The sequence below is a fragment of the Carlito syrichta genome, unplaced genomic scaffold (assembly GCF_000164805.1).
Source record: "Carlito syrichta isolate Samal-C Ts95f unplaced genomic scaffold, Tarsius_syrichta-2.0.1 Scaffold311588, whole genome shotgun sequence".
Lineage (NCBI taxonomy): Eukaryota > Metazoa > Chordata > Mammalia > Primates > Tarsiidae > Carlito > Carlito syrichta.
In genome coordinates, this window is record NW_007255684.1 from 198,000 (window position 1) to 209,306 (window position 11,307).

An 11,307-nucleotide genomic window follows, 5' to 3' on the forward strand; every position below is an offset into this window, starting at 1 on the left:
TAGTTCCAGCTACTCGGAAGACTGAGGTGGAAGGATCACCAGAGCCCAGGTGGTCGAGGCTGTGGTGGCCAGGAGTGACCACTGCACTCCAGTCTGGGCGACAGAGCAAGAATCCTACTCAAAAAAAAAAAAAAAAAAAAGTAAATAAACAAAAATAAAAATAGGCCGGGTTCGGTGGCTCAGCCTGTAATCCTGTGCCTTGGGAGGTTGAGGTGAATGGATTGCCTGAGCCCGCGAGTTTGAGACCCGCCTGGGCAACTTGGTGAGACCTCATCTCTACAACAAATTTAAAAAAAAAATTAAGCCAGGCTCGATGGCTCAGCCTGTAATCCCGCGCCTTTGGGAGGCTGAGGTGAGTGAATTGCCTGAGCCCACGGGTTCGAGACCCGCCTGGGCAGCAAGACCTCATCTCTACAATAAATCAAAAAATTAGCTGGGCGTGGTAGCACATGCCTATAATTCCAGCTACTTGGAAGGCTGAGGCGGAAGGATCACTGGAGCCCAGCAGGTCGACGCTGCTGTGGCCGGGAGCGGTCACAGCACTCCAGTCTGGATGACAGAGTGAGACTCCAACTAAAAATAAATAAAAAATAAATAAAAAATTAAAAAATAAAAATAGGACATAAACAGGTTAAGTACGCTTTGCCTGGAATGCTTGAGACCAGAGGTGTTCAGAGGTGTTGGAATATTTGCAGATACCTACTGAGGTATCTTGGGGACTAGGACTCAAGTCTAAACACAAAATACACTTATGTTTCATATATACTTTATACACATGGGCTTCAGGCAACTGTATCCAGTTTTTTTGTATCCTATTTCTTTTTTTTTTGAGTTGAAGTCTCACTCTGTCACCCAGACTGGAGTGCAGTGGCCACTCCCGGCCACTGCAGCCTCGACCTGCTGGGCTCTGACGATCTTTCCGCCTCAGCCTTCCAAATAGCTGGAACTACAGGCGCGCGCTATCACGCCTGGCTAATTTTTTATTTCTTGTAGAGATGAGGTCTGGCCAAGTTGGCCAGGCAGGTCGCAAACCCGCGGGCTCAGGCAATCTACTCACCTCAGCCTCCCAAAACGCTGGGATTACAGGCTAAGCCACCTAGCCCGGCTTGTATCCAATATTTCTAATAATTTATTGTACATGTTACAAGCAGAATCTTCCACTTGTGGCATCATGTCTGAGCTCAAAATGTTTCCAATTATAGATTAGGGATATTCAATCTGTACTACTCGATTTAAACATTATAGAAATTTGCTAGGGAGAGACTTTGACTTAATCTAAACTTATAAATTTCACATATATTAGACTAACAGCTGGAAAATTCTAAAGATAACTTTTTAATGCATTCTAATTTCCTAAGATAGGAAGAATAACTCCCTGATGCTTAGGAATCAATGGTACTTGTCTTCTCCTGTTTTTTCCAGATCGTTAATGCAGGGCTAAGTGATAATCATCTCAAGAATAAAAGTTTCTTGGGATCAAAAAGACCTGGTAGGTGTTAGAATGCCTTGAGACCCACTAATTAAAAAAAAAAAAACTGGACTTAGTGGTTATTAACCCAAAGATTTACACTGAAAAAAAAAATGTTTTCTTACACTAGTACAGCTAGCACCGAAGTACTAGCTAACACAATGTGTACTGCTTTTAAATAAAATCTAAAAGATAAAGTTCAAACTTCATATAGTTTAACTTATCTTTCTTTGACAATAAACTCCCCCTTACTCAAAAGATCATTTTAAACTCCTTGTTCAAATTTTCTATCAGAATCATAAAAGATTTAAATATATTCCTGCAAACCACATCATCTTATGAACATTTCACTGCTATGTAGGATTACTCACGAAGTAACGGGTTAAGAACTCTCTTCAGCAGTTCACCCTTAGGGGCACTGGCTATTATTTCAGTCAATCTGTAAAATAAAGTTGATACAACTCTTACTATCTTACAGTAAATAAACTTTACAGCAATCTTCATATTCGAACTACCTTTCTTTTTTTTTTTTTTTGAGTAGGAGTCTCACTCTGTCACCCAGACGGGAGTGCAGTGGCCACTCCCGGCCACAGCAGCCTCGACCTGCTGGGCTCCAGCGATCCTTCCGCCTCAGCCTTCCAAGTAACTGGAATTACAGGCATGCGCTACCACGCCCGGCTGATTTTTTGATTAATTGTAGAGATGAGGTCTTGCTGCCCAGGTGGGTCTCGAACCCGCGGGCTCAGGCAATCCACTCACCTCAGCCTCCCAAAGGCGCGGGATTACAGGCTGAGCCACCGAGCCCAGCTCTACTTTTCTTTGTAAAGACTAATTCACCTGATTTTTACAATAAGCTGAAATATCACAGAAATTAGTTTTCTATAGTGGGAAAATGGGCCATGAAAGTAATTTATCCAACATTAGCAGGTTCCTGAACAGCAAACTGGAACTTGAATCCAAATTGTCTAAGAGAAACCTGTATTTATTTCAACTATATCATACTGCTTATCATTCATGTAAATGACATAAAAATGATATTTTAACACAAAAGTTAAATCTTGTTTGTGAATTTTTATGCCATATCTTAACACCTGAAATGTCGTTACCTAATTAAGCACTTAACAACTACTCTTAAGGATGCTGTGAGCCAGCGTAGTGGCTCGGGCCAATAATTCCAACACTGCGGCAAGCCGAGGTAGGAGCCTCATTTGAGGCCAGGAGTTCAAGACAAGCCTAGGCAACATAGTGAGACTCTGTCTCTACAAAAAATTTAAAAATTAGCAGGGCATAGTGGCACACACCTGTATTCTGAGCTACGTGAAGGATGAGGCAGATAATTGCTTGAGACCAGGAGGTCAAGGCTGCAGTGAGCTATGACTGTGCTAGTATACTCCAGCCTGGACAACAGAGCATGACTCCTTCTTAAAAAAAAAAAAAATGCATCCCCTAAGAACTTGTTAGAAATACAAATTCTTGGGCTCCACACTAGATCTACTGAATTACCAAAGAGGGGTGCAATCTATGTTTTAACAAGCCTTCCAAGTGATTCTGAAGCAAGCTAAACTTTAAGAACCACAGCTGTGGAGTATTAGTCAGCAGTCTTCCAGCCAGAAGAATACAGAGACAATCATCACTTTGCCCCACTCCACTTACCTTTTTCTTAGGTAAACAATAATTTCTCTCCCTTTGCACTCTGTCCAAGATATCTCACAGAATAGCTAGTTAAGTTTCCTCAATTTACTAAGAAATTATATGTCAGGAGTGGTGGCTCACACCTGCTATCCCAGCACTTTGGGAGGCAGAGGCAAGAGGACTGCCTGAGCTCCGGAATTCAAGACAGCCAGGGCAACTTGGTGAGACCTCGTCTATAATAAATTTTAAAAATCGCCAGGCATGGTGGTAAGAACCTGTAGTTCCAGCTAATTGGAAGGCTGAGGTGGAAGGATCGCCTCAGCTCAGCAGGTTGAGCCACTGCCTTGCTAGACTCTGGTGTGGTCATGTGTTCTGTGAGCTATGACTGTCGCCATGTTTCCTGGCTTTGGCCCCCTCCCCCAACGTGGGGAGGTGAAGCTTCTCCCTTCTCTTTCTCTAATTTACTTTTAAATATTCTTTACTTTCTTTGCCTCAAAAAAAAAACCAAAAAAGATATCATAACATCGGAAGTAACCCAAAACTTAGCTTTAAAAGACATACATTTGCTACTCCCAATTAAAATTTAACTGCTTAAATGCACATTTATGTATTCAAGTTGTCTAAATGTAGTTACATTATCCAAGTAAAACTATTTTTTTATCTCACAATTTTTTTCATATTCTGACATATGACCTATTTTGTCTTTTTTAAGAGCTGGGGTCTTGTTCTGTTGCCCAGGCTGGGGTACAATGATGCAATCACAGGTCCCTGCAGCCTCAGCCTTCTGAGTTGAGCAATTCTTCCACCTCAGCCTCCTGAGTAGCTCGGATTACAGGCATGCACCACTATGCCTGACTAAATTTTTTTTTCAGCAGACAGGGTCTTGTTATGTGGTCTAATGCATATTTAATACAATATGGAGTATATAAACAAAACACGTTACCTTTCCAAAGTAAGCAAAGGTTCCACAGCTCTAGCATGATCAACTGGATAGCGTTCACGAACAGCAAATTTAACATCATCTGCCTCATCAGTTCGAAACCTTAGGATATTTAAAATTATGTACTCATAATCTGTAAGAACAATGTTCCCCTGCAATAGAATAAAATACAATTTAATGCTTTTCCACCTCATTCTTGAAATTTCTTAAACATTGAGAAAGAAAATCTAGTCCATTCCAGAAGCTAAGCAAGGAACAACCATACTTTCACCTGCAAGTTGTCTTGTTTTTTAAATTTTTTTTTTTATTTTAAAGAAGTGGGGGCCGGGCTTGGTGGCTCAGCCTGTAATCCCAGAACTTTGGGAGGCCGAGACGAATGGATTGCCTAAGCCCACGGGTTCGAGATCACCCCGGACAACTTGGCAAGACATTGTCTCTACAATATATAAAAAATTAGCTGAGTGTGGTAGCGTGCATCTGTAGTTCCGGCTACTTGGAAGGCTGAAGCGGAAGGATCGCCAGAGCCCAGCAGGTCGATGCTGGGGTGGCTGTGAGCATGCCACGGCACTCCAGCCTCAGTGACAGAGTGAGACTCCAATTAAAAAAAAAAGAGATGTGGGGTAAAATTCAGGATTAGGTACATAAATGTTCATTATGCAGCTACTCTTGCAAGTTGTCTTTTAATAGCAATAGTTGTATGGCAAGTCTTCCCAGAATAGGCTTTCCTTAAATCAAAGTTTCCCAAAAATATTCCATGAGATGGCTCCACTTACCCCACTTAAAAAAAAAAAGAACTATGTGAAATATACCCTTTGCCCAATTAATTCCACATTTGATAATGTGGTCTAATGAAATAACTCAATAAAACCAAAGGCAACCAGTCTCAGTGGCTCACCTTGTAATCCCAGCACTTTGGGAGGCTGAGGAGAGTGAATTGCCTGAGCCTGCAGGTTCAAGACCAGCACGGGCAACTTGGCAAGACCTTTTCTCTACAATAAATCAAAATTAGCTGGGTGTGGTAGCGTGCATCTGGGGTTCTGGCTACTTGGAAGGCTGAGGCGGAAGGATCGCCAGAGCCCAGCAGGCTGACGCTGGGGTGGCTATGAGTGTGTCACTGCACTCTAGCCTGGGTGACAATGGAGTGGGACTCCAACTCAAAAAAATTCCAAAAAACCAAAAAGAAAAAAACAAAGGCTTCATGCTTAAAAATATTCAAGTGAAGTTTATTTACAACAGAAAAAAAAAAAAACCTCAAAACATCCAAAATATAAAATTAAGGAAACTGTTAAAAATAACCAAATGTGAGTTGGGCTCGGTGGCTCAGCCTGTAATCCCGCGCCTTTGGGAGGCTGAGGTGAGTGAATTGCCTGAGCCTGCGGGTTCGAGACCCGCCTGGGCAACTTGGCGAGACCTCATCTCTACAATAAATCAAAAATCAGCCGGGCGTGGTAGCGCGCGCCTGTAGTTTCGGCTACGTGGAAGGCTGAGGCAGAAGGATCGCCAGAGCCCAGCAGGTCGAGGCTATGGTGGCTGGGAGCGGCCACTGCACTCCAGTCTGGGCGGCAGAGTGAGACTCCAGCTCAAATAAATAAAATAAAATAAATAACCAAATGTAGACAGGCTTGGTAGCTCAGCCTGTAATCCCACGCTGAGGCTGAGGTGAGTGAATTGCCTGAGCCCGCAGGTTCAAGACCTGCCTGGGCGACTTGGCGAGACCTCATCTCTACAATAAATCCCAAAAAAAAATTAGCCAGGCGTGGTAGCGCGCACCTGTAGTTCCAGCTACTTAGAAGGCTGAGGCGGAAAGATCGTCGGAGTCCAGCAGGTCGAGGCTGTGGTGGCCAGGAGCGGCCACTGCAGTCCAGTCTGGGTGACAGAGTGAGACTCCAACTCAAAAAAAAAAAAGTAACCAAATGTAAAATGCTATTATCTTATGAAGATGATATTCTAAAAAAAATAGAGCCAGCATAGTGGTTCACACTTGTAAACCCAGAACTTCGGGAAGCTGAGACAGGAGGATCACTTGAACTCAAGAGTTCAAGACGAGCCTGGGTAACATAGTCAGACCTTGTCTCTACAAAAAAAATAACAAGTCAGCTGGGCATGGTAATGTGCATCTGAAGTCCCAGTTACTCGGGAGGCTGAGGTGAAAGGATCACCTGGATGTCAAGGCTGCAGTGAGCTGTGGCCGTAATACTGCACTCCAGTTGGGGTGACAGATGAGACTCCAGTCCCCCATCAAAAAAAGGGAAAATGTTTATAATGTTAAACAAAAAACAGCAAGACAGAAAAAATTTGTATCATAGAAAAATCCCCATGTAGACAAAAATAAATTACTTAAGATTTAGTATTAAAGACTTAAAATTTTAATATTGTTGGGAAACTTTTCAAGAAAAAAGAGGAGGGAACCTAATAAAAATAAAACTACCCAAAGAATACAACTTTTCAAATTTATTGCAAACAGTGAAGATGGGGTTATTACATAGCTATAACTTAAAATACAAAAAAAAAAAGCTTGAAAATAGGGGGGAAAATGCCTCTGCAACTGTTTAGAAGATAATCATAGAATATGCTGGGAGTAATTCTACTCTCATGGGGAATGACAGGTTGCTTTAGTAAATGTGGTCCCCTTTGCCTCGCTTAGATATAGATAACAGAAATTATTAACTGCTGGAAGACTAGTATCTACTACTAAAGGTTCTGACTTCAAAGCAATTAATATTTAAAAAATTTTTAAGAGGCTGGCCACGGTGGCTCACACCTATAATCCCAGCACTTTGGCCGAGGTGAGAGGATTGCTTGAGCCCACGAGTTCGAGACCAGCCTGGGCAACTTGGTGAGATCTCATCTCTATAATAAGTCAAAAAATTAGCCAGGTGTGGTGGCATGTTCCAGCTACTTGGAAGGCTGGGGTGGAAGAATCACCTGAGCCCAGCAGGTCGAGGCTGCAGTGGCCATGAGCCACTGTACTCTAGCCTGGACGACAGACTCCAACTCAAAAAAAAAATTTTTTTTTTTAAAAGAAGGATATCTGGAGAAGAAAAGGGCCTTGAAAAGAAGTCCACATAAGTGTCCAGTTCAGGAAGATGTGACATGAAGAATGGAACTGGGCAACCCCTTTGGGCCCCCCTCCCACTGTGGGAGCTTTTCTTTCCTCCCAATAAATCCTGCTTTAAAAAAAAAAAAAAGAATGAACCTGGCCATAGATCCTTGTACACAGAAGGTGCTCAAAATTTGATGTGTTGAATCAAAGTATACAGTTACCAGAAACATCTAGAAGATTCAAGTAAGGTAAATATTTCCCAGAAAGGGCTTTCCTTAAATCCATGTTTCCCAAAACTATTTCATGAGATGGCTCCCCTTACCCCCACTAAAAAAAATTCTGTGATCAAGCAAGTTCTGGAAATCCTAACATTTCCTTCAGCCAGAGGATTACATACTACATTACCATATTAAAAGCACTGATAGGTCCTAGAGTTTACAACACTGAGGGGGGGACGACAAATTAATAAATAGAATTTTTACCTTCCTTATTTTCAGGGTTCCTCAAACCCTTAAAACTATGGAACCCATTTTTCTAGGCACACCGATCATCTTAGGCAAATAGTATCCAAGGAACATATTTTGGGAAATACTGCACTTGATTTTGAGGTATGTACTCAAATAAGTCACTTTCTGATCTTAAACTTTCTTGGAGTCTTTCCTACTGGAAACTTATTACGAATTAGTAAATCTACTTTCTTGACTGAGTTTGAGTAGTAATAAGTCTCTTTCATCAAAGTTTAATCAACCCTAGTTAGGACCATACATCAAAATTTCAGACATGAAGGTAAGAAGACCAAACCCTGGTATGTTGAAAAAAAAGAGCAACCTTCAGTCAAGATCTATTCAAGGCATCAACCAACCTATCCCTCTCAGACACCACAACGACTCCTGTGTATGTGCACTCTCATATACAATTCCTTAAAATCTTTCATCTTTCCCTTGGAGCAAAAAGAAAAAAGAAAAAGAAACCCTTAATATCTACTCCAAACTCATCACTGACCAGACCTCTGAGATCTAGCTAGCATGCATGCCTACTGCTCCAAGCCATCAAATGGAAAGGCCCTAAATGCATTAGGTGTGGTGTTGCAACAGAAAAAGGATGTGAATGGAAACACTGGTAAAATCTGAATAAAGTCTGTAACTCAATTAATAGTAATATGCCAATGTCAATTTCACATTAGCTTTCACAAATGTACCATGGGTATGTAAGATGCTAACATTAGGGGAAACTAGGTGAAGGGCAACTGGAACTTTCTGTATTATCTTTGTAATTTTTCTATAAATCTAAAATCATTTAAAAAGAAAAAGGTTGTTTACATTTAAAAAATGAAGACTGCCGGGCTCGGTGGCTCAGCCTGTAATCCCACGCCTTTGGGAGGCTGAGGTGAGTGGATTGCCTGAGCCCGTGGGTTCGAGACCCGCCTGGGCAGCGAGACCTCATCTCTACAATAAAATAAAAAAATAAAAAATGAAGACTGCATATATTTATGCTATTGAAAGACTTTTTACATATAATTAAGAGCTGTTTAAAGAACAAAAGAAGGAAAAAACTATGCCTAATATATTTAAGCACATAAACTTAAACTTAAGAATGCAAGCATAAATACTTCAAATTAAAAATGACTACAATTAGTTAAATTCTGGAGATTTTCCCACCCAAACAAAAATCTTTTTTTTTTCCTTGAATGTAAACACGTAACAGAGAGATAGGGAGACTGCCTTAAAAGGACACCAAACTCCAAAAAAAAAAAAAAAGATACCAAACAATGGTTACCCCAGGCTAGGAGTAGTAAGACCTTCCACTTTAATTCTATGTATTTCTCTACATGATGATAATGTATCCATGTATTAGTTGTATAAACATGTTTAATTAATTAATTTCTTTTTATTTCTTTTTTTGAGTCGGAGTCTCACTCTGTCACCCAGACTGGAGTGCAGTGGCACGCTCCCGGCCACTGCAGCCTCGACCTGCTGGGCTCTGGCGATGCTTCCGCCTCAGCCTTCCGAGTAGCCCCAACTACAGGTGCACGCTGCCAGGCCCGGCTAATTTTTATTATTTTTTTTTCTGAGTTGGAGTCTCACTCTGTTGCCCAGACTGGAGTGCAGTGCCCGCTCCCGGCCACTGCAGCCGCGACCCGCTGGGCTCCGGCGATCCTTCCACCTCAGCTTTCCGAGTAGCCGGAATTACAGGCGCGCGCTACCACGCCTGGCTAATTTTTTGATGTATTGTAGAGATGAGGTCTCGCCAAGTTGCCCAGGCGGGTCTCGAACCCACAGGTTCAGGCAATTCACTCACCTCGGGCTCCTAAAGCACTAGGATTACAGGCTGAGCCACCGAGCCCAGCCTATTTCTTTCTTTCCTTCTTTCTTTTTTTTTTTTTTTTTTTTTTAGTCCAGGTCTCACGCTGTCTAGGCTGGAGTGCAGTGGCACAATCTCAGCTCGCCACAGCCTCAACTTCCTGGCTCAGGTGATCTTTCTGCCTCAGCCTCCCAAGTAGCTGGGATTACAAGTGTGTACCACTACACCTGGCCAATTTTAAAAAATTTTCTGAGGCAATGAGGTCTCGCTATGTTGCCCAAGCTGGTCTTGAACTCCTGGGCTCAAGCAATCTTCCTGCTTTAGCATCCCAAAGTGTTGGGATTACAGGTATGGGTCACTGTGTCCAGCCACACGTTGAACTTAAATAGTAGTCTAAATAATTCAGTTCATTCTCCTGCTGAGAAACAGAAAAGCCAGGCAAAATATACAAAGCAAGACTTTTTCAGAAAACATATAAACAAGGCAATAAATACAGGGTCGAATCTAGAGGAAGAAAACTCAGAAAGGTGAGATCCCCACCTGTGGTTGCTTTTCCAACAGAATCGTTTGTATAATAGAAAAGAAACAGTTCACAGGTTGAGAAGCTGAGCATTAAGTTTTTATAGACTCACAGGACAACTAAGGGAAATAAAAACTGGAGTTCAGGGCCAAGTGAAAGGAGGTGGGGATATCCCTGGCAAATCCTGCTATAAGTAGTGACCCCAAAGGGCTGCAACTCAGGGTGAGGGGTAAACTGGACATATACCAGCTTTCCCAGGTCCAGCTTCCAATCAATTCAATTCTTGGTTAAAATAATCTGGGATTACTCATTCCTTTAGATAACTGACAGAAAGCAAACAAATATCTTCTCTAAAGGAAGATAACATCATTCCAGGTCTCACAGTATATCCACGATTTTTCATAAATAAAATGTAAGCCATGAAATGTGCACAATTATGAAATGTAAGCCATGTAAGGACACAAGACACAGTAGTTAAAATCAAGAGAAACAATAGACAATAAAAACAGAACCTCAAAGAAGTCAGATAATAGAGCAATTCCAAACGGTTTCACACGATTATTGTCTGGTAACAACAAAATTAGTGAATTGAAAGTTAAGTCAAAAGAAAATATGACTGAATTTCCCAAAGCTGTTGGAAAAGTACCAAGCCACAGGGTCTAGACACATTACAAACCCCAAGTAGATAAATACAAAGAAATACTCACCTAGGCACATCACAGCAAAACTACTGGATGCCCCATGCCTAGATCTGTGCATACTCAAGTCCTGCAGATCTTGTATATGAGAAAAGTCAGAGGTAATCACTCTGTGGCTTTCCCTATATATATACATTAAGTAAATCTTGTATGTCTTTTCTCCAATTAAAGAAAAAAAAAAGTCGGGCGCAGAGGCTCAAGCCTGTAATCCAAGCACTTTGGGAGGCCGAGGTGAGAGGATTGCCTGAACCCATGAGTTTGAGAATAGCCTGGGAAACTTGGCAAGATCTCATCACTACAACAAACCAAAAAATTAGCCAGGCATGGTAGCGCACATCTGTAGTTCTGACTACTTGGAAGGCTGAAGCAGATCACCTGACCTCAGCAGGTCAACACTTGGAGCTGCTGTGAGTGTGCCACTGCACTCCAGTTGAGTGACAGAGAGAGACTCCGACTCAAAAAAATTTAAAAAAAGTGTGCTCTCCACATATGTGGATTTTTGCCTCCTGAGAATACTTTATTTCCTTCCTATCCGCATTTGGTTGAAAACAAATCCACGTATAAGCGGACCTGCACAGTCCAAACCTGTGTTATTCAAGGGTCAACTAGATACTATTTTTTTTTTAAGAGTTGGAGTCTCAGCCAGGCTAGGTGGCTCAGCCTGTAATCCTGCGCCTTTGAGAGGCTGAGGTGAGTGGATTGCCT

General features: G+C 41.8%; 1 protein-coding gene across 2 annotated transcripts in view; it reads right to left on the reverse strand.

Moving 5' to 3' along the window:
* NEMF (nuclear export mediator factor) overlaps nt 1-11,307 on the reverse strand; it is a 74,549-nt gene that overhangs the window by 47,373 nt on the left and 15,869 nt on the right. For both annotated transcript variants that reach the window (XM_021717957.1, XM_008068841.2), the window contains exons 4-5: nt 4,044-4,192; nt 1,840-1,907 (exon numbers count right to left, since the gene is read on the reverse strand). In XM_021717957.1, the coding sequence (XP_021573632.1) occupies nt 1,840-1,907; nt 4,044-4,192 (217 nt within the window). The remainder of the gene's footprint in view (nt 1-1,839; nt 1,908-4,043; nt 4,193-11,307) is intronic.